The sequence below is a fragment of the Spodoptera frugiperda genome, chromosome 22, assembly GCF_023101765.2.
Source record: "Spodoptera frugiperda isolate SF20-4 chromosome 22, AGI-APGP_CSIRO_Sfru_2.0, whole genome shotgun sequence".
Lineage (NCBI taxonomy): Eukaryota > Metazoa > Arthropoda > Insecta > Lepidoptera > Noctuidae > Spodoptera > Spodoptera frugiperda.
In genome coordinates, this window is record NC_064233.1 from 4794637 (window position 1) to 4819991 (window position 25355).

Below are 25355 nucleotides of genomic sequence, written 5' to 3' on the forward strand. Positions count from 1 at the left end.
GCGCCAGACTTCAGTGTTCCTGTGTTTTCATGGTTGTATCTACTGTAGGTCCTGGCTTACAGGAGTTGCAGCGACAGACCGTGTATTTTGTCTTCTTTATTTTGTAATTAAATTTACCACGATAGATGTGAATATTTATAACATATTTCGACAAGATAGTTCGATATGGATGATATCGAAATTGTAGGTACGCAGAAATATTTCGGCAATCCCACAAAAACAAGAAAAAAGATAGACAAGATTTGTATAAAATACTTACCTATTTTTTTCTTATTTCCAAACCTATTTACTTAATTAATAGTTTTTCAGGTATCAAAGTCCAAGGTATTGCATTGAACACTTACATAATATCTTGGTATCACTAAACCCTAACTTTTCTGATTCAGCTAATTAGAAAATGAGAAAAATCAATTAATCGAATGTCCTAAGAAACGTTGATACTTATTTATGTTTGTGTTATCGTAAGTAACACAGTATACAAAACTCTTCTTTTTTATGTAATTAGGGAAACGTAGTGAATTGTACTCTAGCTCAGTTTGTAAAATGTATTTATATGTAAGAAACATTGCACAATTGTTACTTTTTCCCAAATAAAATAAAAAATAAAAATATTCATAAAAACATTACAAAAAAAATGTAAAATGAAATTGTTCCATGTGAACGCGCCTTATCACCGCGTCCTAGCCACAGGTGTGACGTAACAGGTACACTTGTATAAAACACTCGACATGTAAGAACAGACGCCATTTTATTCTTGCCGCCAACAGTGTTACTCTCCGAAATCAGTTCACGTTACTTTTAACAATAATCGTCACTAAAATTACACCGTTTTAAAAGTTAAACGCTCCATAATTAACAATTAGAATAATCACGTCGTTTTCCTTTTAAATTACACAATTATTTTAACGTGTTAACTAATTTGAACGTTCAAGAGTGTTCTATTTTTTTTTTTGAGCGGGAGAATTGTTTTTTTTTTATTGTTACAAAATATTATTGATAGAGCGATACGATTGGATTGTTTTACGAGGTATAGATAACAATTAAAGTTTTCCTGGCCTGTGATTGGTCACATGACGGTCGGCAGGGCGTCGTTACGATGGACCACTAATGAGATAAACATGTGATCTAAGATGGCGGACCTAGTGGGAATCTTCAAGTAGTGGAAGTTTTTCAGACGGGGTAAGGATATTTTTTTTAATTTTATTTTTACTTGTTTAAATTATTGTTTTAATTATTCGATTTTGTTGTGAGATTGGAAGTTGGAATATTTCTGAAAACTAGGTATTAAAATAAGGACTAAAGTCTAGAAAAACCTAGTTCTTCTGACCTATATTTCTCTAAGACGTAAGAAGACTTCTGGTTTTTAAATTGTATAATTTTAGATGTAAAAAATAATCTACCTATTGTTTTTTCCTAACTAACCACATAGCACAGCTTACACCTAGATTCCTAATTACTTAGCAATAAAATTGCGTAATATTTACTTAGTAATTTAAGTAGTAATAACCATATGTTTTTAATGACGTACTTACTTATAAAGAAACTGAAACTCATCTTTACTTTTTAAAAAGTTAAACAGCTGTACCTATTTTCTTTCAAGAATTAAATAAAAAAAAAACAACTAAATACCAAAAATCGGCACTACCAACCAAACAGGCAAACGAAATTCTAATTTCAAAAAACCCCGCTATCATTTCAATTAAGTAAGACCAAATATTTGTTTTAAAAACGAATGCGTTTGGGTCACATTCACGTTGTAGTACAAATACGTTGATATCTAAGATAAAGTAGTAAACTCCGTAAGATAAGGGTATCAGGTAGAAAACACAACTGTTTGGTTAGTTTTAAGTGGTTAAATTTATAGCAGCATGCTTATTTCCTTTGCTAGATTGTGTTTATTACGTAATTAAGTCTTTGACTGCCAATAGAAAACTGTTGAAGGCAAATCCTCCGCTAACGTCGGTCACCGGTGACCACCGCGGCGTTCAATGTGTTAAGATCGGTTTTGATTAGTGGTAAAAAGTGGAAGAAATCACCATTGTGTGATAAGACCGCCCATTGTACGCATATTACTTAAAATGTATGTAACCTAGGCTACTTAAATGTGTACAATAAAGCATATATAAATAAATAAATAAATAAAAAGGAAAAGAATGAGAATCATGTGACAATTTCAAAGTTACTGGGTGTGCCACCAGAGATGTGCTATGTTACGTTGCTGTGGATGTGTTTGACTTCCACCAATCATATTCTTTGGTACACAAAGCTTAGCACTGGTGGAAACGGACTCAACTAAGCTATGTTTTTTATATGGAAAGATGCGTGCTATGGATGCGTGCTATGAATGTGTGCTATGGATGCGTGCTATGGATGTGCGCTATGAATGTGTGCTATGGATATATGCTATGGATGGCTTCCCTATAGTCGATGATACATCTTATACTCGAGCTGCTCATAACACCCTCGCGACTACATAGCATATGTCTTGTGGAAAAGCACTTTTCATTTTACCAATAAAGATCAGTGAAAAGCCTGATATATAAGTCTCCTCTAGATTCTCTGGTTTAATGTCACAGATGCTACCAAATCAAAATAATTGTTCCAATACGCAGTCTATATTTTTTTTTTGAGCGGGAGAAATATCCAATCCGTGGCGAGGCGAGAGGGAGAGTCAGCCTCTTACTCTGACTAAAAACCACCCCGTTCCTACTCCTGCTTTTCGAGCCGGAGTCCCGGTAACCTGCTAGACAGTTCGCAGTCCACAGTTAGCCTAAGGATCTCTTTTAAAAAGAGGTTTAATCATAATCTTCAGTCTTCACTATAGGCAAACGAGCCGGAGATTTTAAAAGCTTAAAAGGGTTCAGAGCGCTGCTACACGCTGTGAAAAATCATCTAATTCCTATGTCGGTTCTGAAGACCCCTATTTTGCTTCGACACTTATGGGCAGAGAGTCAGAGGAGAAAATCCTGAAAGTGAATGGAACTTTTTTAAAGAATAGAGGTGATGGGTTTGTTACATTCTTTCGTCACCACACGGCAAGTTCATCAAAATCAGTTCAGTAGTTCACACACAGAATAAACAGACAGATGGACAGAACAACTTAATAGTACCTAAATATAGATTTGCTGGTATAAAACAAATAACAAACGTAAGTAAGTCAAAATAGCCGTTCTGCCGTCAATTTCGATCATAGTGTGTTATCGATAACGCAAGTAATCAAGATGCTTATCAATCGATAACGCCAACGTGATGATAAATCCGACTCGATAAACACTAGTAATAGTAATCGAGTACTCGATGTGGAATCGAGACACTTTTTTTAAACGGATTAGGTTTAAGATCGGTAAAACGATGGAAAGATCGCCTAAATTGGCTGAGTGTCTTAGAACTACATTAGTCTTGTTTCCCGCAGCGAAAAAATCTTTGTGTGATCCACAAATTCTTGTTCCAAGTTTGGGTGTGATTTGCATTTGAAATTATGTATTTGTAAATGCATTTTAAGTGTGGGAGAGCCAAGCTTCGGCAGGAATGGGCCGGCTCGACCGGAGTGATACCACGACCTCACAGAAAACCGACGTGAAACAACGCTTACGTTGTATTTCGTTGTGTGAGTGAGGTTACCGGAGGCCCAATTACACCCCCTCCTAATCTTGCCAAACCCTGATTACACAACAACCCTTAAATTCCTAACCCCTAAAAGGCCGGCAACGCACCTGTAACGCTTCTGGTGTTTCAAGTGTCCATGGGCGGCGGCATTTGCTTACCATCAGGTGATACGTATGCTCGTTTCCATAAACACAGGAGCAAACCACAGTGTGGGGCCACATTTAAAAGATCTTTAATTACCTGATCAAAACTGTGATCTTAGTTTTGATTCAGTCACATTTGCAACTGACAAGCATAGGTACTTAAGCATAGGTATACCGTCAAGTAATAAATTTAAAGCAATTCATCTGCTATAAGTACTGAGTATAAAATGTAAAATTAATTGTTTCTAATCAATTATAATGTTTATGATCCTCAAAGCAACGTTCAGTTGCATAGTTTATTGTGCAACGTCACGCCTTTTATCCCCGGAGGGGTAAGCAGAAGTGCATATTACGGCACGTAATGCCACTATACTTTACTTTTCACCATTTGTGTTATAAGTCCCATGTAATAGGGGGTGAGCCTATTGCCATATACCGGAGACATTTTCAAACTTTACTACTGAGAAATTTTCGAAAATCCGAAAACAGCCCAGCAATACTTTGCCCCACCAGGGTTGAACCCGAGATTATTTTTGAGGGGAGGAAATCATCCAATGACTTCTCCCGCTTTGGGCGAGGCGAGAGAGAGTATCAGACTCTTACTGACTAAAAACCATCCCGTTCCTACTCCTGCTTTGTGGAACCTCGGTAACCCTTTAGGTCGTCCAATTACCTATTATGGGATAATACTGGCATTCTAACACTAATTAGCTCCAAATAATATTCTAACATATGGTTTCGTTGATCGAGTGTGAAATCTGATTGTAGTGGTACCTTTACAAAACAATCACTTCACAAGTATAGAGCGGTCATAGCTTATGACATAAGAACATAGCAGTTTATGTAATACATAATAAATTATTGACAAAGGAATCTTGAAATTGTAGGAACATTTGATGTTTTGTAACTTGTGGCGTCTTGTGGTTAGGTTCTTTAGTGATTGTGTTAAAACTAAGTTCGGTCTGGCCAGTCACTTTAGGGCCCATGACAGTATATAGCTTATGTAAGGTCGGGCTTACCGAAAGCCGGTAAAATAGTTAACGGATCATCTGATGGTAAGCAATCGCTGCCGCCCATGGACACCAGAAACACTAAAAGCGTTACAAGTGCGTTGCCGGCCTTTTGGGGGTTAGGAATTTAAGGGTTGTTGAGGAATCAGGAATTGGGAAAATTGGGAAGGAGGGTAATTGGGCCTCCGGTAACCTCACTCACACAATGCAAGCGTTGTTTCACGTCGGTTTTCTATGAGGCCGTGGTATCACTCCGGTCGAGTCGGCCCATTCGTGCCGAAGCATGGCTCTCCTACACTTGCTTAGTATAGAAACACTTGCTTTATATTAAAAAGAATCGAAATAATTCATTTTTGACTGAGAAAACTACCCATTTCTACCTAATTAAAAGCAAGTTAAGAGTTCAATTTACCAGAATCTGTCTACAACGCATTCCATAATGAAACATCGAAGTATTTAAACAGTTGTCTGTCTTACTGAATCATGTCTATGGTCGTTCAAACAACACATTGTAATATTTACCCTAAACTCTGACACATAGGGTTCAAATTCGTTATTAAATGATGCATCAGCTGTTTAAATATGTAACCGACATTTTCAACGGTCGGTGCAGACAAAATTCGGTGTTCCTTTTTTGAAAATTTGTTTTGTGGAACGTGACCTCTATTCACGTTCTACAAAACAAATGAAGTAGATTTTTTTTTTTTTTTATTGTATAAGCTGGTAAACGAGCCGACGTATCATCACCTGATGGTAAGCAATCGTCGCCGCTCATGAACAATTGAAACACCAGAAGCGTTACAAGTGCGTTACCGGTCTTTTGGGGATTAGGAATTTAAGGGTTATTGGGGAATCGGGAATCGGGTCATTAGGGATAAGAGGTGTAGAATCGGATAAGATTTAGAATTCTTAATTATTATTAAACGCAATAAAAATATTTCCATTTGGTCTTGGTCATAGCGTCACTGAGGACGATCTTATATGTGTGATACGATGGCCGAATACCCGGCTACCATGCCACGTATGTCGGGTGCGATTCCCGCACGGAGCAATTATTTTTGTGAAAATATAACAATACGATTCAAGCGGGTTAATCAATTCGATGCCCAGGTCGGGCGGTGTTATTTAGGATTGTGCGTATTACCTACTGACATATAAAAACGGTTTCTGTCAGACAGAAACCCAGTTTTTGCTTCAAAAGACCTTAAAAACTAGACCAAACACTAGGTTATCTACACAGCCTTGTACAACACTCTAACAAAGTATCTCTCGTAAAATATTAGCTAATATCATTGCAAGTAAGTCACGCATGCGCATGACAGATAACGTATAGAAACTAATTCCTTAGGCGCCATTTTGTTTGGTACTTATAAGTAATTTAATTTCAAAAAGGTTATATAGGTTTTCTTTCTAAGATTATTTAGACACCACTGACAAAGCCGCACTCAGAGACAATTATATCTATATCTTCACGCCTTTTTATCCCTGAAGGGGTAGGCAGAGGTGCACATTACGGTACGTAATACCACTGCACAATGTACACCCACTTTTCACAATATATGTTGTATGTCCCACGAAACAGGTGATGAGCCTATTGCCATATACCAGGCACATTTCCAGACTCCGTGCTACTACTGAGAAATTTTCCAAAAACCGAATCGTATCGAGACCCCCGTAGTCGCTCTTGCGACTACTCGACCAACGAGGCAGGCAGAGACATTTAATGATTACTTAAACTAATCCTTAGTAACGATTTTGTATCGAAAACAATTGCTAAGGACTGGTTTAACTACCTAATCATTAAATGACTCAGAGTGCGGCAGAAAGACAACAAAAACCTTTAAAATAACTGTCCATCTAATTAAATTAGTAACGCTCAACGAAGATACATTTGTAACTAAAATATCCTTTAAAATAGGTCACATAGAGTTGCATAAGGCATTATATATTCCTTGTCTTTGCCTCACAAACTGACAAAACGCTAGCCGTCATATCGGACAATGAATCGGAACAAAACAAATGCAAATGGCGGACCAAGATGGCGGCAATTTGTAAGCACACGAATTTGCGTTACAAAAGAAGAAATATGCTTTTTAGTTTGAAGACTACCGTTTAAATGTGTTGGTATGGTCTAGTTTGGTTTAAAATGGTTTGGAAGTGGTTTTGGTGTACGGAGTTGTCGTTAAGTTTTGAGAGATTTTACAAGATAGGTCGGTTGTAATTTTTTGATGTTTTTTCGCGGTTATAGTGATTGTTTAATCAGATTAAATTAACCGATTTTAGTAAATTACGCAGGTATTATATGGTATGGAATGAATGAATAAAAAAGACCGGGAACCAATTTTGAAAAAATACAAATATTTCTAACCTTTTTTTTTCGTTTCCTACTGCTTTTCCTCTCTTAAGTCGAAGTATTGAAAAAGACTTCTGAAATTTGGTTTAATAACAAACTGTAGGCCAAAATTGGGTGCTGTAAACAGCTCTATCTAGATACATGGCTATAAACTACCGCATAAGTATAAATAAAATTCAATCACATAGGCACTAAGCCTATGTACTCATGGCAAAAGCAACGCAAAATAGTAATTTCAGAAAATCGCTTTGAGGTACCTTAAAATCATATACCTAATAATGTTCACCCCTCTGTTTATTCCTAGAACAATACATTCTTACTATGGGGCCACATTAACGTTTAACGTCAATGCTCATTATCGCGATAATTAACGGCATTTCCCGTTAATGTGGTCCGAACAGCATGCATTTTTTTCTTATTGTGACATAATTTTGACATCTGTCATATTAATTTTGAAACCACCGAAAAACACGGCCTATTCTACCTAAATACCTAACTACGTAACCAGGCTAGCCTCGAACTAACGGTCCATTGAGCAACTGCCAAACAAATTAGCTAGGCGTGAGGCTTCACTTGGCACATCAGATCGTGGGGAGTCAATTCACGCCTAACTCCGGCCACCAGCATATCAAGATACCCTATATCCTCAACCATATTTCAACTCTATAACTAAAGTTCTAAGGTTGAATGTCTAATGAGGAAGTTTGGTTGAATTGTGTAGTTTGATTTGCGGTTCAACAAATTGGTATCGATGTCTTTTATGAGCTGCGTTTTCGATATTTGCTTTAGTTAGTAGTTGTTATGAAATTGTCATGTCGATTTTTTATGTATTTGATAATTGGGAGGACATTTTACATATATTACGTAATATTAAATACATAAGAACGTATTTATGTCATGGTAGGCCTAAATAACAGCGCCATCTACTATGATCTTTACAAACTTCTTTAAATGTCATCGCGTGCAAATAAAACTGCAACTGTAAATGCATTCAGATCTTATTTTAAGTTCAACATAATAGATTTCGTCTTATCCAGTTGGAATACTTACCTTTTTTATGGTATAAGCTGGTGAACGAGCAGACGGATCACTCAATGGTGAGCAATTGCCGCCGCCTATGGTCCGTGGTTCCAAGTGACTTGCAGACCTATTAAGGGTTAGGAATTTAAGGGCTGTTAGGGAATTGGGGATTGGGAAGTTTGGAAAGGGAGGTAACCTCACTCACACAACGAAACAGACCGTAAGTATTGTTTCACGTCAGTCTTCTGTGACGCCGTGGTATTACTCCGGTCGAGCTGGCCCATTCGTGCTGAAGCATTGCTTTCGTTGTGTGACTGAGGTGACCGGAGGCCCAATTACCCCCCCCCCCACCCAATCTTCCCAATCCCTGATTCTCCAACAAATCCTAAATTCCTAACCCTCAAAAGGCATGGCATCGCACTTGTAACGCCTATTTCGGGTGCCCATGGACGGCGGCGATTGCTTACCATCAGGTGATCCGTCTGCTCGTTTACCGGCTTATATCATAAATATATTATTTGTATTTAATTTAAACTGTGAGTTAGACATAATTTATTATGCAACGGTGTAATACTTGTTACTAGGTTCTCGTGTAGGTTAAAGTAATATACGATTGTTTAACGATCTTTTGTTTCTGATGCCTGTTGTAATGTAGAGTGTAGCTTTATGCATGCTGTATTGCATGAGGCGCTACGTTATATAATATTTGTAAATTCTTGAGAGTTTGGTGCGGTATAATTTTAGTTTTGGTAGTGAATTTTATTGTAGTTTTGACTGACTGACAAGAAGCAGGTAATTCTTAGAATATAGGACAGAAAATCTTAGCATTGTAAATACCCTTTTTTTTTGAGGGGGGATCATCCAATCACTTCTTCCGCCTTGGTAGTGGCAAGAGGGAGTGTCAGACTCTTACTGACTAAAAACCACCTCGCTCCTACTCCTGCTTTTCGAGCCGGAGCCCCGGTTATTCCGTTAGGTAGTCCGCAGTTCTGGATCAGGAACCAATCCCACTGGGCCCAGCATTTTAAAAAACCTAGGTATCATATTTGCAATGCCAAAGTTCCACTAATCTTGATCACGTGGCCACAGGTGCAATAGCAAAGCGAAGTTTGATTCCCGGGTAGGAAAAAAAGTATAAAATTACATACGATACAAAAAGATTACAGATGTATAGAAATGTAATTCTACTAAAATGTTGGAATATGTAACGGTATCAATTTACAAATAAGTCCAAATTCGTCGGCATCGCTCTCATCTTGTGAGAAAACGAAATGTTTTGACAAATCATCAAGTGGACAGAGAAGGGCGGCTTCTAATAGACGCAAGGGCAGGGCTGCCAACATGCAAAAACTAAATTGAAAGAATTTTTAATTTTTTTTTTTTAAATATTAATTTCTACTCTGCTGCAAGTCAGTATTGTATATGATGATGATGCAGGTCACTTCCAACCGGCTTATCTGGTAGTTATGGGGGAGTCCTATATTCAACAGTGGAGGTCTTGTGGCTGATACAACAGCGAATAGCTGTTTTTGTGCAAAAAAATCTTAGTTATGTCATTATCCATTATAATTTGGCATTATTTTATGGTTTCTGAGCTTACATAATAAGAATATCGGAATTGAAAAGCCCATACGACAAAAAACAATGAGCATATAGCTTTGTAAATAAAACTTAAAAATATTAGAAAAGGCCTCTGCTTCCGTTCTCTAAGACAGCAGTTGCAAAATATCCCACTATCCGTAAAGGGACTGTTTTTACCAGCATGGCTCTCCCCCATTTACCATGGAAAGTTGTCTTTCTCCATACACCGCCATCCAAGAAAATTACGTAACGTAACGTCACGCCTTTTATCCCCGAAGGCGTAGGCAGAGGTGTACATTACGGCATGTAATGCTACTGTACAATGTACACCCACTTTTCACCATTTGTTTTACAAGTCTCATGTAATAGGGGGTGAACCTATTGCCATATATTGGACACAATTCCATACTCCGTGCTACTACTGAAACTGTCGAAAAACCGAACAAAGCCCAATAATACTTTGCCCATCCATTGCCAGGCAGTCGCTCTTGCGACCACTCGACCAACGAGTAAAACCAAAAAAAATAGATGGTTAGATATAGCGTAAAGACAAAGAAACAAATAAGAAAAAATCTTTCACATTTTCTTATAACATTACTTAACATTAAGATTTTATTTACAACTAAAACTGCTCTGCCAACCCTGTAATACCGTTAGGCAAGTAACAATGAAACCAAACAGTAGCCTGCTGGAGGCGTGGCGGGCTACTTAGCACCTCCGTGTCAAGCCCCATATGTCATCGGTAATGTGGACGCGAAATGTCTATACTGGAGGTTACCTTTTAAAAGATAGGTACTGTGTTTAAGTGTTTCAAAGTGTTTGCTTGCTTTATTTTGTGGTGAAAATTTAGTTTTATCTAGATTTGTCTGGGCTTATTTGATCCTTGAAATCAAACTGCATGTAAGTAGTATGATTGTAGAAAAAGATAACGATCAGTTAATAGGATTTGTAATTTTGATGTGTCTTCGACATTTTTTATGGTATAAGCCGGTAAATGAGCAGACGGATCACCTGATGGTAAGCAATCGCCGCCGCCCATGGACACTTGAAACAACAGAAGCGTTACAAGTGCGCTGCTGGCCTTATCCATTGAGTAAACAGTGATTTTTAGTTAAATGAAGGCACAGGTTCTTTCTCCAGTCCGGCAACCTCATTTGAAGTTAATATTTGGTGGTTATTTTAGTAGTACCTAGTGGTTTTGTAATACTTTTGTTTTGTGTACTTATAATATTTTATTGTATGGATATACCCTATAGAACTTGTAGGTACATGATATTGTATAAATATTCTATAGCTTCTTCAAGTCATACCAAGAAGAGAAGAGAAGAGAACAGAACAGAAGAAGCCTATAATCTGTTAATGAAGAGAGCTATCCGTCGACAGTATTGCCAGTAAACACTGTCATGGAGTTGCTCTCTTTATGAACGGTCGCTGGCTCATCGATGGACAGAAGATAGAAGAAGACTGCAGAAAAGAATAGAAGAATTGAGAAGAATGTGAAGATTTGCTGCTTTTGTCATGTTTTTGGGTTTTGTAAATGAAAAATAGGTATATTTAATTGTGTTATGATAAGAAGAATTTTGTAATAAACTGATGTAAATAATATGTGTAAATGTCAGATGATGATATGAGATGAGATGAACTCTGACTAAAAAAACCCTTATTATGTAAATGTTTGGTTATTTTTTGAGTAATGATAAGATAAATGTATGTAGGTACACCATGTAATTACGCTTTTAACTAAACAAATGTCACAATCTCCATAAACCTAATTTACTTAAAAACCACCTACTTTAGAAAATGCTTATCAAAAAACTAAACGTTACATTTGACAGATGTCATGTCAACGAAAAGCAAAGGTAACCACACATTCAGCCTGTCAAGATAATTTAAAAACTTTACTCATTTTATACACGGTGTAACAAAAAGGGGGTATACTATGCAGTGCACGGTTTCTAGATAACATAACAAACGATACGGGAAGGGTTTTTTAAACTCATGTTTTCATGGTACCAAGTTATGAATTTTTCCAATACATAAAAATCCAGAAATCCAACATCAAAATTAGGTAGTAGTGTTTCGTAATATTAGCGAGTGACCCCTGTAGTGTTGTAATACGTTTGTATGATGATTTAAAATCAAGAACCATGCGACACCAAGTATTTGGTACCAATTTTTTTAAACGTATTTTAAGCTGAAACTTTGTGTAGAGATTCTATTCAACCTGTATTCTTCAGTGCTTCTCGATGTATATGGGTATTTTGTTACACGCTGTATATATATAATCTGTGGGTATTTCACAAAAGCGGGCAGACACATGACGCAATACATAGTTTTATGTGTAAATAATTATAATTAACTAAGTACCTGGTTATTTGTTTTGAGATAATGTCAGTCTGACGGTTTCCTATCTTTATGAGACGCTTAGTTGAAATTCTTAAAGCCCTGTAGACAATCTTGTTTGAAATGTAAACAGGTATTTAGATTGGTGAGAAATAAACATCTTTGTTACTGCGCAATTTTAATTGTAAACTGGTATTACGTGGCCGTGTTTCATATTGTTTAATTTGAAGAAGGAAGAATGATATGTCAGATATTACATCTCTTGACACAATATGTAATATTTGTTTTAAGCCTTTTCTGATCTTGATACGAATAATTGTACTTTATTTTATTGCTCATATACTGTGTTCCCCAACTACCCTTAAATTCCTAACCCCCAAAAGGCCAGCAGCACATTGGAACGTCTCTGGTATTTCGGCTGTCCATGGGCAGCGGTGATTGCTTACCAACAGGTGAAATTGGAGGACTTTAAGCTATAGGCATTCTCTGGCAGTCAACCACTGGGTGGTGCAGAACAGGTGGTGGTAGGTGCAAAGTTACAGAAGGAAAGCATAATGTAAAGAACAGAAGTTAAGGTAATAGATAATAATAGGAGTAGACATAATTATTATTGTAGAAATGGAAACTTACGATATATTATAATATTCATTATTTTATATTTATAAACTTATACATTACTTCCTATATGACGCTTCGAATTAAATATAAACCCAGATTTTTGCTTTTTAAAGAAACATACAAAAATTGTCAAGTAATCTTAACCAAGAATGACTAAGTCTGAATTTACTGTTAATATAATACCTATGTAGTGCACAGTTATCTTTATGTAATTACACTGCTATCTATTACTACTTAGATAATAAACCTATATTTGTTTTATTGTTTTACGACTACACTGTCATGGCGCCACTCTTCTAGAAAGCTGAAATATTGCACATAAGCGCCATCTACAGATAAGGTAAGGATCTTTGTTTATTTTGACGTTGTCATTGTTGCGTGCTTGTCATTTTGTGAGTAGAGGTCGTGACAGTGCAAAAAGGTAATTTGATGATTATCTTTAAAATTTTTTACTAGTTATGTTATTATAATTCCTTTTTAAAAGAGAGTCTATATATCAAATCTGGTCCTTCCTTTTACAGATTCAGTACAATGTACGATGATGAGAATTTCGAAATTCTAAAGCTAATATCAATGTAGCGTGAGCTTGTAGCTAAATTTATAAAATCGAATAATACAATATTGCTTTATCACCAACAGCACGTAACAAAGTAGGCTATCGCCATATTCCTATGGGAACTGAAAATAATGTCTACTCTATTATAACACGTTAATATGAAGTTGCGAAAGAGAAATACATAAATTAATACATTTGTTTGTCACCCCTACACTTCTTACGGGTGTCCTAATTGACTAAGGGACTACTTTTTTGTCAGAGACCAGTGCAAGAGAGACGCAGCTATGTAGGTTGTATGGCTCCGTCCCTCTTGAACTGCTCAATGATCGACCATTCTGACACAATTGTAATAGTAGACTAAGGCCCCAGGTAGTGGTGCCGTGCAGATCCTAATACGCATTAATAGCTATTTTGCCATTTTACTACACTACGCTTTACTACAGTTTCTTTACTCACGGGCTGAGGTACAATGCCACCAAAAGCGAGGTGATGGTATTTAAAGCGGGCAACAAAACACCCAAGAACATTCCACCAATTATGTTAGGAGGTACACCACTCCAAGTCGTCACTCGTTTTAAGTACCTCGGCCACGTGATCACGGATTGTCTCGCAGATGACCAGGACATTGACAGGGAGCGCAGAGCGTTGGCAGCCCGAGGTAACATGCTTGCTCGCAGGTTTGCGCGATGTACTACAGAAGTAAAGATGACTCTGTTTAGGGCATATTGCCAGTCATTTTACTCGTGCAGCCTGTGGGTCAGGTATACCCAGAAGGCTTACAACGCTCTGCGCGTACAGTACAATAACGTGTTGAGGATGTTGTTGGGGCTGCCCCGGTTTTGCAGCGCGTCAGGCATGTTTGCTGATGCGCGGCTGGATGACTTTTACGCCATCATGCGCAAGCGATGTGCCTCGATGCTGCGAAGATTTAGGGTCAGCACTAACAGTATTCTCGCCACCCTGGCGGACAAAATTGATGGTCCATTTATTAGGCACTGGGTGGGTGTACATGTTCGAGAAGGAGTTCATGTACCAAATTAATGTGTTTTTTATTTTATTATTCTGTGTGCTGCGTATGTCTACTAACATTAGTTTAAGCTTTTACTAACATTTTATATGGATCTGTGATCTGCAATAAAGAATATTCATTCATTCATTTACTCTAGTTACTACACTACGCTTTTTTCCTCATACTACACTTTAGGGCCGAGTGGCCCTCTCTGATAAATTAGAACCTTTCCTGACTGTGACTTCTAACCATCCTTCCAAACGTGAAGAATATGGCAAACCCCGATACCCCAACAACCCTTAAATTCCTAACCCCCAAAAGGCCAGCAATGCACTTGTAGCGCTTCTGATATTTCAGGTGTTCATGGGCGGCGGTGATTGCTTACCAACAGGTGATCCGTCAGCACGTTTACCGGCTTATACCATAAAAATTAAATGAGGCTATTATATATAGTTCAGGAGTGGAATTTCACAGGCTTTTGATAGTGAAAAACCCATTACAAAACCACAAAATCATCGTCATTGTCTTGAAAAATTATCTAACCTAAATACTTAATCTTGGCTGCCTCTATAAAAATGATCCTACACCAAACAGTTTCATCTCAAGTGTGTGCTTAGAACATTCTTGTTCTTATCAAAGATAAGTGTGTATGATAACTGATAATGTTAAAGCATACAAGTCACCTGTTGGAAGGAATGAGGTCGGCGAGTGGAGTTGAAATTTTAAACGCAATATTATATAGGTTCTAAATTAATTATTATGTTGACTATAAGTCACGGTTTCGTCTGCCTTCACACGCTGCTCATGATGAAGAGTCCCTCTGAGACTCGACTTTAGGGTATATCACGTTTTTTTTTTATTTGACGAGGAACTCTGCTAGTTTCAAGCCATGTTTAGAGGCTCATGTTTATGAGCATCATTCCGCGACACACGACGCGGCGATTGTCGCGCTACTACAGCTGCTACAGTAAGCTAAATTCTTTGAATGACTTCCCCCGCCTTGGGCGAGGCGAGAGGGACTGTCAGACTCTTATTGACTAAAAACCACCCCGTTCCTACTTCTGCTTTGAGCTGGAACCTCGGTAACATTTGACGATGTCCGTAGCTATGAAAAAGTGACACTTAGATAACGACATTTTGGATTTGAGCAACTTATATGTGACACCCAAAGTAAATCTTAGTTAAGAGACGATTTAGGGTAAAAACGACCTAATACTCGTATTTAATTATTTCTTAAGGTGTTGGCATATTATACAATTTGACACCCATTATTCACCAGTTTTGTTATGAGTCCCACGTGGGATTAGTCTTTATTGAATGAGATGAGTAATTTTAGACTCCGTGCTACTAAGGCGATATTATCGAGAAATCCTTTGCTTAAATGGCTTTTACTTTAATTACAATTACAGTTTACAGACAAATGCTCCATCCTCGGCCACATCTTCGTTTCGCCGTCCAGGCAGTAAACTAGTTGGTGGCCAAACGCAGACTTATAAACGTTAAAAAATAAATAAAAAAAATCCTTCTTCTGTGTCCGTCTATTCATTCGCGATTAACTCAAAATCTACTGCAGTTTTCACTAACAGATAGACAAATTGATTATTGAAGACGTATAAGTATAATAGCAGTATTCGTAAAAATTTGATTAGCGCTGGCGTCTCATGATTTTCTTCTCCCTTAGCTGTTGGTACAGGGATCAGCTGGATGCAGGTAGCTGCCAACCGACCGATCTGGAAGTCATTGGGGGAGGCCTATGTTCAGCAGTGGACGTCTTGTAGCTGCCATTAACATGATGATGATAAACTGGTGATTAAATGGGTTGTAAAGCGCCATGTCTTAACACGTTCCCTGTGACAGTTTTTTGTCGCCGCACTACAAGCGCGACATAGACGAGGTGTTATAGGCGCTGTTCCGCACTTAACGTGTTAAAGAGGTAAGCAGAGGTGCACGTCTACAATGTTAAAACCCACTTTCTACCAATTATGTTATGAGTCTCATGTAATAGGGGGTAAGTCTATTACCATACACTGGATACAAATCCAGATTGCGTATCTAACCCTACTGAGATAATTTCGAAAAACCGAAACACTTTTTTCCCAAGTTGGGGAACATTAACCAATGACTTCTCCTGCCTGGGGCGAGGTTAGAGAAGAGTGTCACACTCTTACTGACTAAAAGTCATCCCGTTCCGTTCCTACTCCTGCTTTTCGTGCCGGAGCCCTGATAACCCGCAAGGCAGTCCGCAGCTAAGGACGACTGGTTAGGAACTACTGATCTAGAAGTTAATGCAATGAAATGATTCAGTTTCTCCAAAAAGGGGTAATAAATATTCCTTATTAGTTATGTTATTTGTCCCATGAAAATAGCCTATGTACTCGTATAGCCACATTTTCTTTTAATCAGGATCCTACATATGCGTTCTAATCGCAAAAATATAACATTCCACAAATAAAATAATCAATTCCGTCATTATTTCCTATGACTCCTTGATTATTATCAATATGATTATATTAATAAATATCGATACAGATAACATAAGTTGACGTTCACGAAATCAGTGCGCGCTCACCAATTTTCAAGATGGCTACCTTTAATTTCAAATTGTGCATTTGTTTTCTGTTTCCCCTATTCTGTTTAGTTTATAATGACTCTTCTATATTATGTGAAGTTGGATTTTGTAGGGTAAGTTTGTATTAATTTATTTTTTTGAAACAGTTCTTATCAAATTAGGTGTGATTGTTTAGCCATTGCGATAGGTGACGAAATTCTGTTTTGTTGTTTCTTGATTGTAATTTACTTGTATGTAATGATGTTTGAAGAGGGTTTTATTTTAACATCTACCTACGTATGTCTGTTGTAGGAAAGAAACTAGTAAATTGATGAACTGTTTTTTGTATTTAGGTCTATAATAAGTATTTGTTTTCGTGGCGATAGTGTACCAGGAACCGCGAAAAACAAAAAAGTGATAAAGGCTGATTTACCTATTATAGGTACATATACGTAAGACATATGTCTTATGTCTTCATTTTTACATAAGTACTTGCATATCATAAAATATAATATGTAAATAAATATATTATTTCCTAATTCTATTGCATGCTTTTTTTATTTATTTCTATTAACTGTTCATTAAATTCTAATTCAAATTCGAACGTCAATTACAATAATAATATGATCCGAATCAAATAAACGTAATTATGGAAAAAATCTTAGGCAGACATTTTTGAAATTAATCAAAATATTTTTGTACTAAGAAGGGCCTCATCCAATTATGCCGCTCTGGGCTGACTAGGTTAATCCGCCACTGCACGGTGGCCCATCTGTCGATTAGACTAGCCCACTACGCAGGAGATATTATAGTGCACAAGAGTGTGCGCAAACACAGGTGCAATCCCTGTTCCCTCACTCTCTATTAAACCTTTTGCGACAGCAGACTGACACGATCGGAAAGAGCTTAGGCGCAGGACCAACGGCTTTACGTTCTTTTCCAAAGCACGGAGGTGAAACACCACCGAACTTCCTGACTCCGGGCTTAATAACTGCGCCAACTGTGCAGTCGTGCCGCTTTTTTTAATCAGACAAAGAGAGTGAATAAGGCTAAGTTCATATGACCGCGCGGAGTCGCGCGGTAAGAGCATTCACATGACGGCAAATGTAGGCCCGCCGCGGTGATGTAGACAGTACTAGCTGGGGCCTTAGTCTGTTATTACAATTGTGTCAGAATGGTCGATCACTGAGCAGTGCGAGAGGGACAGAGCTATACAACCTACATAGCTCCGTCCCTCTTGCACTGATCAATGATCAACCATTCTGACACAATTGTAATAGCAGACTAAGGCCCCTGTTTACTTCGATCTTGTACCGTGCGGTCGAAAGTTCCGCGATCATATGAACTTAGCCTTAACCCTTCTTCCCTCAGACGCACCTCCACGACACTGGCTGCACCACCCCTCCGATACACTGCTCAGTCAACAATGAGACGCACAGGGGAATCAACCTCCTCTCACCCACTGTTTGCAACTGTTGCGAATATTGCATGCCGCTTTACGGTAACGTATGACCCTGATATATTTTTTATAGTATAAGACGGTAAACGAGCAGACGGATCACCTGATGGTAAGCAATCGCCGCCACCCATGAACACTTGAAATACCAGAGGCGTTACAAGTGCGTCGCGTTCTGAGAGTTAGGATTTTAAGAGTTGTTGGGGAATCGATAATTGAGAAGATTTCAAATATTTTAGTTAATTAAATATTTAATCGGTATGGTATAATTTAGGGATCCTATAGTTCCTATAGTGATGAGAGAATGACTTTTAAACAAAGTTTTTGTCCAAGGTGTTCCATTTTTTGTCGACAAAAATAAAATAATAATCGATTTCAATCCAATCGCTGAATCGATCTCCGGTTTTGACAGAACATACAAGTAATCTCAAATACTGGTCTTAATCCACAGATTTTAAATGGAACAGAATACAAGCGCCAAGTAGAAACGTTATACAACGTTATTCTGTGTTTCATCTAGTCAATGAGAGTTCGGAATGCAATAAATCCATTTACTTGCACCAATATTTTTGAGGACGAAGGTTCCGCAATAAGTTTTCTTTCATTGTACAGAAAGGAGTGGACGGAGGGTAGAGAGGTCTCATTCTGCAGTGAGACGACCACGGCTAAAATTAAAATAAATAAATAATAAAAGGCTCCACAATGTAATGGATGGCGCAATCTTACCTAAAAATTTAATGACAGACTCAGAAAACGAAATAAAGAACCAAAATTCTATTTAAAGTTTAAGTGAGAGAGAATAAGTGAGTAAATATGGATAACAGTCTACATTGTGTATTCCATGTCAATTCCAGGGGAAGGAGAGCACTGCTCCAGAGGAGGACCAGGTACTGGCTCCACGGTCGGCAGGTGTGGCGACGGACTTTACTGTTGGCCGGGGGAAGAAGATAACTACTGCGGGAGAAGTAAGTTCCTCGTCTTTATCAAGAGTATTTTATACTTATTCTGGCTAATATTAGAACTTGACACGGGATATTTACTGTTAAATTCTAATATTAGTGTTAGTGACCATGTCAGTTTAAAAACGTATATTATTCTAAGTTTCTTTTTTATTACGGGGGGAAACCTTCAAAAGATGACTAGCTTTTTGGGGAGAAAGGATAGGGAAGTATGAGATTTTTACCCCACTAAAACCACGCCAGAGGCTATCCGTAGCACCTATAAAGGGGCACTGAGTCCTCTAAATAGACCTGCTCCGGAGCCCCCATGGTGCAACGTCTATTATGGCACATCCCTCGGGAGACGTGTCTCCGATCAATTTCGCTGTGCAAGTTGCACGAGAGCCGACTTCCGTGAGGCCGCTGGATGGGTATCTAGAGTCTCCATTCTATGCACCCGCGGCCCCAATACTCATTATGACCTAGGGTCTTTTATTCAACCTAGTTTGAACGCGTAGGCTTGGTCGTATTTGTCGAAGAACCGATGACTGTTGGCGTAGACGTGTTCTGAATCTGTGTCATAAGACCCAACCAAACAGGGGGACTGCACGTTTACCAAAGACTGAAACAAACTGTGATTTCCAATTCACCAAGCCTGGAAATTGTGGCGAAGCCTCTTACCTATGCAGAGCTGGTGCATAGTTCAGCAATGCCATTGACTGTTCTACTGGTCATTGATGTATCAACCAGATATCAAATTAAAGAAATTTCTTTGCTAAACTTTCCAGTGAAGTCGGATTGCCATTCTGCACAAGATAGGTACGACGAGCGGGAGCGCAATGGGGAGCTAGGGGCCCTGGAAGAGAGGCCGCGCTGTGACGGCAAGGGCAAGTATTACAAGTTCGAGTGTGTCCCCGCACAAACGTGAGTACCTAAGTTACTAAGTATCAACAATAACAATAACAATCAAATAATATATGTATTAAGATTTACTAGTGGTCGCCTAGTGGCCGAAATTCGACCATATACGATTTAATTTACAATACAACTTGACATACGTTCAAGGATAATTTTTATTTAACTCAAACTCAAACAAACTCTTTTATAAAACTCTATTCATATGAGACGTGAGAATATCATCGCAATATCTGTCGATTTTGACGTTTTGGCAAATACGATCAGATACTATGCATGTGTGTGTAATGTTTTATTTATTGATTTAATGTACTTTATAAGCATTATTACTGATAAATATTAGCGTTCTGCACTTCTCCTACACATAAACTATAAGTGTACCAAATTTTATGCTCCTACATCTGCGCAATTTTCGTAAAAAGTGGTATAAAGTTTTTGCATCACGTATTAATATAGAGATTATGATTTAAAAAAGGGTTTGGGGAATGGAATTGGGATTGGGGAATGGGGATTGGAGATTAGAATTTGGACATTGGAGATTGGGAATTGGGGATTGGGGATTGAGGGATTAAGTCACTAATTATTTTAATCAATTAATTGTCGCCGACGCGTTGGAGAAAAATTAATTCTATTTATTTATTTATATTACAGATGCTTCTGTCAGGCAGACGATGGTAGAAGACTCTTTGGTGAAGTTCTGAATCTTGGAGTAGTTACTGAGAACACTATGCACTGTGGTCAGTAGATACTATTACTTAATGATTATTTTAGGAAATAACATAGCAAGCCTCACGGTTTCTTGATAACGAGAGTCTAATACGAAGGTAATGGTTGGTTCTTCACGGCGGTACGGTAACGGTAATCTGGTTCTGACGTAGGTGAAGTGGTAATGTATCATGTCGCTATAATGTAAAACTGTTTAGTTTTTAACTGTCTGTGGATAGAAAACTATTGAAGCCAAGTACTTCACTTACTGCTGCTGATTATTGATGACTGACACGACGCTTAACGGCTGATGAATAAGGAAAATATGGGATGGATCATTTCAATTTGCCAGATACACAGATTGATGTTTCGGGTCTGGGTGTTATGTGTATGTGAACTTGAATGTTTATAATAAACGCACCCACAACATAGAATAAAATTCTAGAGTGGAACAATGTTTTATCAAAAAAAGAATCATCACTTACCTACTACCAGACGTCGATCCTTAAAAAAACCAACAAAACACCCCAATTCGGAAAAATCACAGTGGCATTTCAAAATAACCCAATTCTTAGTATCCAAGCCAACCACATAATGTTCTTCATTCCAGGATGTTCCCGATTCCACGATCTTATGAATTCAGTAATCGGCAGCGGCGTGCCAGCCCCAGTAGTGGGTCCACGGTGCACTGCAGACGGCAACTACTTCCCGATCCGCTGCATCAATAATATTTGCTACTGCGTTGACAAAATCACAGGAATCATCAGCAAAGATTACCCTACAGTACATATTGACTTGGAGAGACAATCCATTGCTCAACTGCCTTGCTGTAAGTATTTAACACCAGCTGAGATACCTCCACTGCTGAACAAAGGCCTCCAAGTAATACATCGTTAGGGTGATCCCCAATCGCCAAACCCGCTAACTACCAATCTCTGTCAAAGTCAAAGCATTTTTTTCAATTAATCCTAAATTAGGCACTTTTGAAACGTCAAATTGAATTGTCCGTCAGTCTGTCTGTCAGTGAAGCTAGGCGCTCTCTGAAAAGCCGCGAACGAACTTGTAACTCTTCTATTGTTGCAAGTATTCATGATCGAACTTTCTGGGTAGATACTTTCCAACACCGACATAAATGCGGATGAATTTTTCAATGCAATATAAAGTTACTACTTATTTTTAGTTTTCGTTGTAGGTAGGTACACTACTTACCTAAATAGTTTATTATATTGAGACGCTAACCTAGTAGCGTCTCCCTTGCGTAATGCGAGATACATCCGACCACCACAGATGAGACCCAGTAGGGCTGATGCTTGATCCGGAGCTGCGGGCTACCTAGCGGGCTTACCGGGGCTCCAGCTCGAAAAGCAGGAGTAGGAACGAGGTGGTTTTTAGTCAGTAAGAGTTTGACACTCCTTGCCCTGGCGAGAGAAGTCATTGGATGCTTTTACCCCCTTAACAAAAAACCCATGCGAAGCTGGGGCGGTTCGCTAGTCAGTAGTCTGCTATATGTTTTAAAATGTATCGTTTCTTTTTCAGATGAGAAGGACTTAGATTTGTTTGAGGAGTTCGACAAGGAACACCCGGCCACCTTCTCATCGCCATGTCTGATGAAGCAGGCAGAGATGGTGGCAGAGGTCCTGGATTCTGAAGAGGATGAGTTTAACCTTGACTTCTTCGGCGGCTTCCCTGAATGTCTTCCGGATTGGACTTTTGGAAGAATCGCTGTGAACAGTGCTGGACAGTGAGTTTATGATGTTTTATTTATTTTTCAAATCAAATCATTTATTTTTTTACTGTATGGGTACCATAGTAGTTGTTATTACATAATACTAGCAAACCTACCGAACTCCGTTTCGCCTGTGTTTCCTGTTTTTCTGCTTTTCTCTTGCTATAAACCTCACGGAGCCCGAGACCATTCCAACGAATGCAAAACCATGTAAATCGGTTCGTGCGTTCTCGAGTTATAGCGTCAGGAAGGAAAACCCGACTTATTTTTATATAATAGATAATAAGCTCTCCATGTTTCAACGTCACATGGGTATGCAAATACATTTTTAATGGCATAATTGTAATTCACAAAAAAGAAAATATCTACAAATTAAAACAATACAATGTTAATAATTTTAAATGAGAATTAAAAATGGAAAACATAAAGTGATAAATTCAATTCAGACTGCATCGAATAGAATATTCCTTCAAACATGGTCATAATTACCACCAGCCTATATTTTATGAGTCAATGGGGTTCTAAGGTGTGCTTACGATTGCCGAGGCAGCTGTAAAACTCCCGTAGTCACGGCAAGACCGGTAGAAGTAAAGTAAAGGCCATAGTAGTAGCATAAGAATTATTTGATATTGCAACGTCACGCCTTTTATCATGAAGGGGCATGTCTCTATACAATGTACACCCACTCTGGGCACAATTCCAGACTCCTTGGTACTACTGAGATTTTTTTCGAAAATCCAAAAAAAGCACAGCAATATCTTGCCCGACCTGGGAATCGAACCCGAGTTCCCTTGTCCGACAATCGCGCTTGCGACCACTCGACCAATGAGGCATTGCAGTTATTTAATATTCTGCAATGGAAAGAAACAAGCTGTACTAATCCGCATCAATTCTCACCGATAGTGAATCATTCGGTTTTTTTTTATGAAACACGTAAACGAGCAGACGTATCACCTGATGGTAAGCAATCGCCGCCGCCCATGGACACATGAAACACCAGCGGCGTTACAAATGCGTTACTGGCCTTTTGGGGGTTAGGAATTTAAGGGTTACTGAAGAATTGGGGATTGGGAAGGGGGGAATTGGGCCTCCGGTAACCTCACTCACACAACGCAAGCGTTGTTTCACGTCGGTTTTCTGTGAGGCCGTGGTATCACTCCGGTCGAGCCGAAGCATGGCTCTCCCCACACTTAAAAGGTTGATATAAGGCGTGATGTTATGATGTTATTTGTGATTTACAGCAAAGTCTGCGTGGACGAACGAGGAAGACAAATCGAGAATTACCATGCTGATAGGAAAACAGATCCTGCTGCCTATAACAATATGGACTGCAGTAAGTTTCATTATATTTTCATATTAATTTGATACATGCAGCTGTAGCGGCAGAGTAGAATTCATTTGTCAGCACCCTTATTCTCCCCAGGGTGTCGTATTGTCAGAATCATCTAAGGGACTACATATTATTTAACAGAGACCGAGCAGCGGTATTTTCTGTTAAACCTAATGCTTTTATACCTACCACTTACGATCTACAATTCGCCTGCAAAGCGTGAAGATTGTCGAAAATACACCTCCCTTTTGTAGAAGAGGCCATTAGTCCTGTAGAATCCAATAATCTAGCTGTTTATGATGATGATGAAGATGGATTGTAATCAGTTTCGGCTAAAAAGTCAATATTTTACATGAAACATTTGACAAACAAGCTTACGAATTGGCTAACAATACCTTTTTTGTTACAGAATGTGCGCTAACTAGAAAACTCATGGGAGATTTGCCTGAGAAGCCGGTCTGTTGTAGAAACGGCAATTTCAGGAGGATCCAGTGTCGCCGAGGCATGTGCCGATGTGTGGACAGCGATGGAAGGCAGACTGAGAAGGAAACTAGTGACGTCACGGAGCTAAGCTGCTACGACAACGATACCGATTGGAGGACTTGTTAAGATGTATTAACTCTTTGCAACCAAACTCTTCTTGACAACCCTAACCTTTACCAATCAATTTTCAAACGTATAAACTATCAAACAAGGCTTAAAATCACTTAACCCTTTAACCGCCGCAGTTGTATATAAGCAACTATAAAATATTAAGTTACTTATATACACTCGCCGCAGTTGTACCTATATAAGCAGCTTTATGCAATAAGCAACTTTATGCTAATACTGCGTTGTGTATTTTTAAACGTGTCAAACGGTAATCGAGTTTGATCTTTATTAATCAAGAAATAGATGTGATAACGGTAATGTATCTATAATTTTATTATAACTTTCGTGAGACATACTAAATTAATTATTATGTTATCGGCTTACTCACATAACTGTTTGCTACTGACAATCGCCTCGTCGTGTGTCGCGGAATGCTGCTCATGAATATGAGCCTCTAGCATGGCTTGAAACTAGTCGAGTTCCTCGTCAAACAGTTACGCGAGTAAACCGATAACATAGTAATCTAACTAAGTTAGTGATTTTATAAAATCAAGGACTTGTTTCATAATTCCTGACTAACTTGGTGTTAATTTAATTATCATTATAAAAAACATAGGTATTAAGTACTTAACTAAATAAAAATAATAACTATGATTAAAATATTTACAGTTTATAAATACCGAAAAAGAGATTATCATTATTGAAGGTAGATAATATTTCATACGGTTAAAGTTAGTATAAAAATTTAAAGTTAATCAGGTATTGTGAGTTAGGTTCTTATAATATTTTTATAATATGTAAAGTTTTGTATACCTATTTAAATAGCTACGTGTGTGTAAAAAAAGTTAATAAATATTGTGACTAAATACTCATTTATTATTTTTAAATATTTTTGTGGATCTTCCAA

General features: G+C 38.2%; 2 protein-coding genes across 3 annotated transcripts; both read left to right on the forward strand.

The window, feature by feature from the left end:
- Positions 1 to 978: 978 nt before the first annotated feature.
- LOC118279928 (uncharacterized) lies at positions 979 to 25314 on the forward strand. Of its 2 annotated transcripts, none has more exons than XM_050702383.1 (9): positions 979 to 1179; positions 18159 to 18288; positions 19098 to 19208; positions 19970 to 20105; positions 20748 to 20833; positions 21412 to 21630; positions 22338 to 22542; positions 23769 to 23860; positions 24267 to 25314. In XM_050702383.1, exons 2-9 carry the CDS (start codon positions 18276 to 18278, stop codon positions 24464 to 24466), a joined length of 1062 nt encoding a protein of 353 aa, XP_050558340.1. In that variant the 5' UTR covers positions 979 to 1179; positions 18159 to 18275; the 3' UTR covers positions 24467 to 25314. The 2 variants fall into 2 exon arrangements, with proteins under 2 accessions (XP_050558340.1, XP_035455677.2); XM_035599784.2 differs by lacking the exon at positions 979 to 1179 and adding an exon at positions 16754 to 16921.
- LOC126912096 (uncharacterized) lies at positions 13720 to 14271 on the forward strand. Its single transcript, XM_050702464.1, has one exon. It carries the CDS (start codon positions 13720 to 13722, stop codon positions 14269 to 14271), a length of 552 nt encoding a protein of 183 aa, XP_050558421.1.
- Positions 25315 to 25355: the final 41 nt, after the last annotated feature.

Bases quoted from the DNA above. Each gene is read 5' to 3' on its own strand.
- LOC118279928 (XM_035599784.2), top strand. From the start codon at position 16,820: ATGGCTACCTTTAATTTCAAATTGTGCATTTGTTTTCTGTTTCCCCTA. The intron at 16,922-18,158 runs GTAAGTTTGTAT...TTCTTCCCTCAG, and splicing joins GTGAAGTTGGATTTTGTAGG to ACGCACCTCCACGACACTGG. The intron at 18,289-19,097 runs GTAACGTATGAC...TGTCAATTCCAG, and splicing joins ATATTGCATGCCGCTTTACG to GGGAAGGAGAGCACTGCTCC.
- LOC126912096 (XM_050702464.1), top strand. From the start codon at position 13,720: ATGGTATTTAAAGCGGGCAACAAAACACCCAAGAACATTCCACCAATT.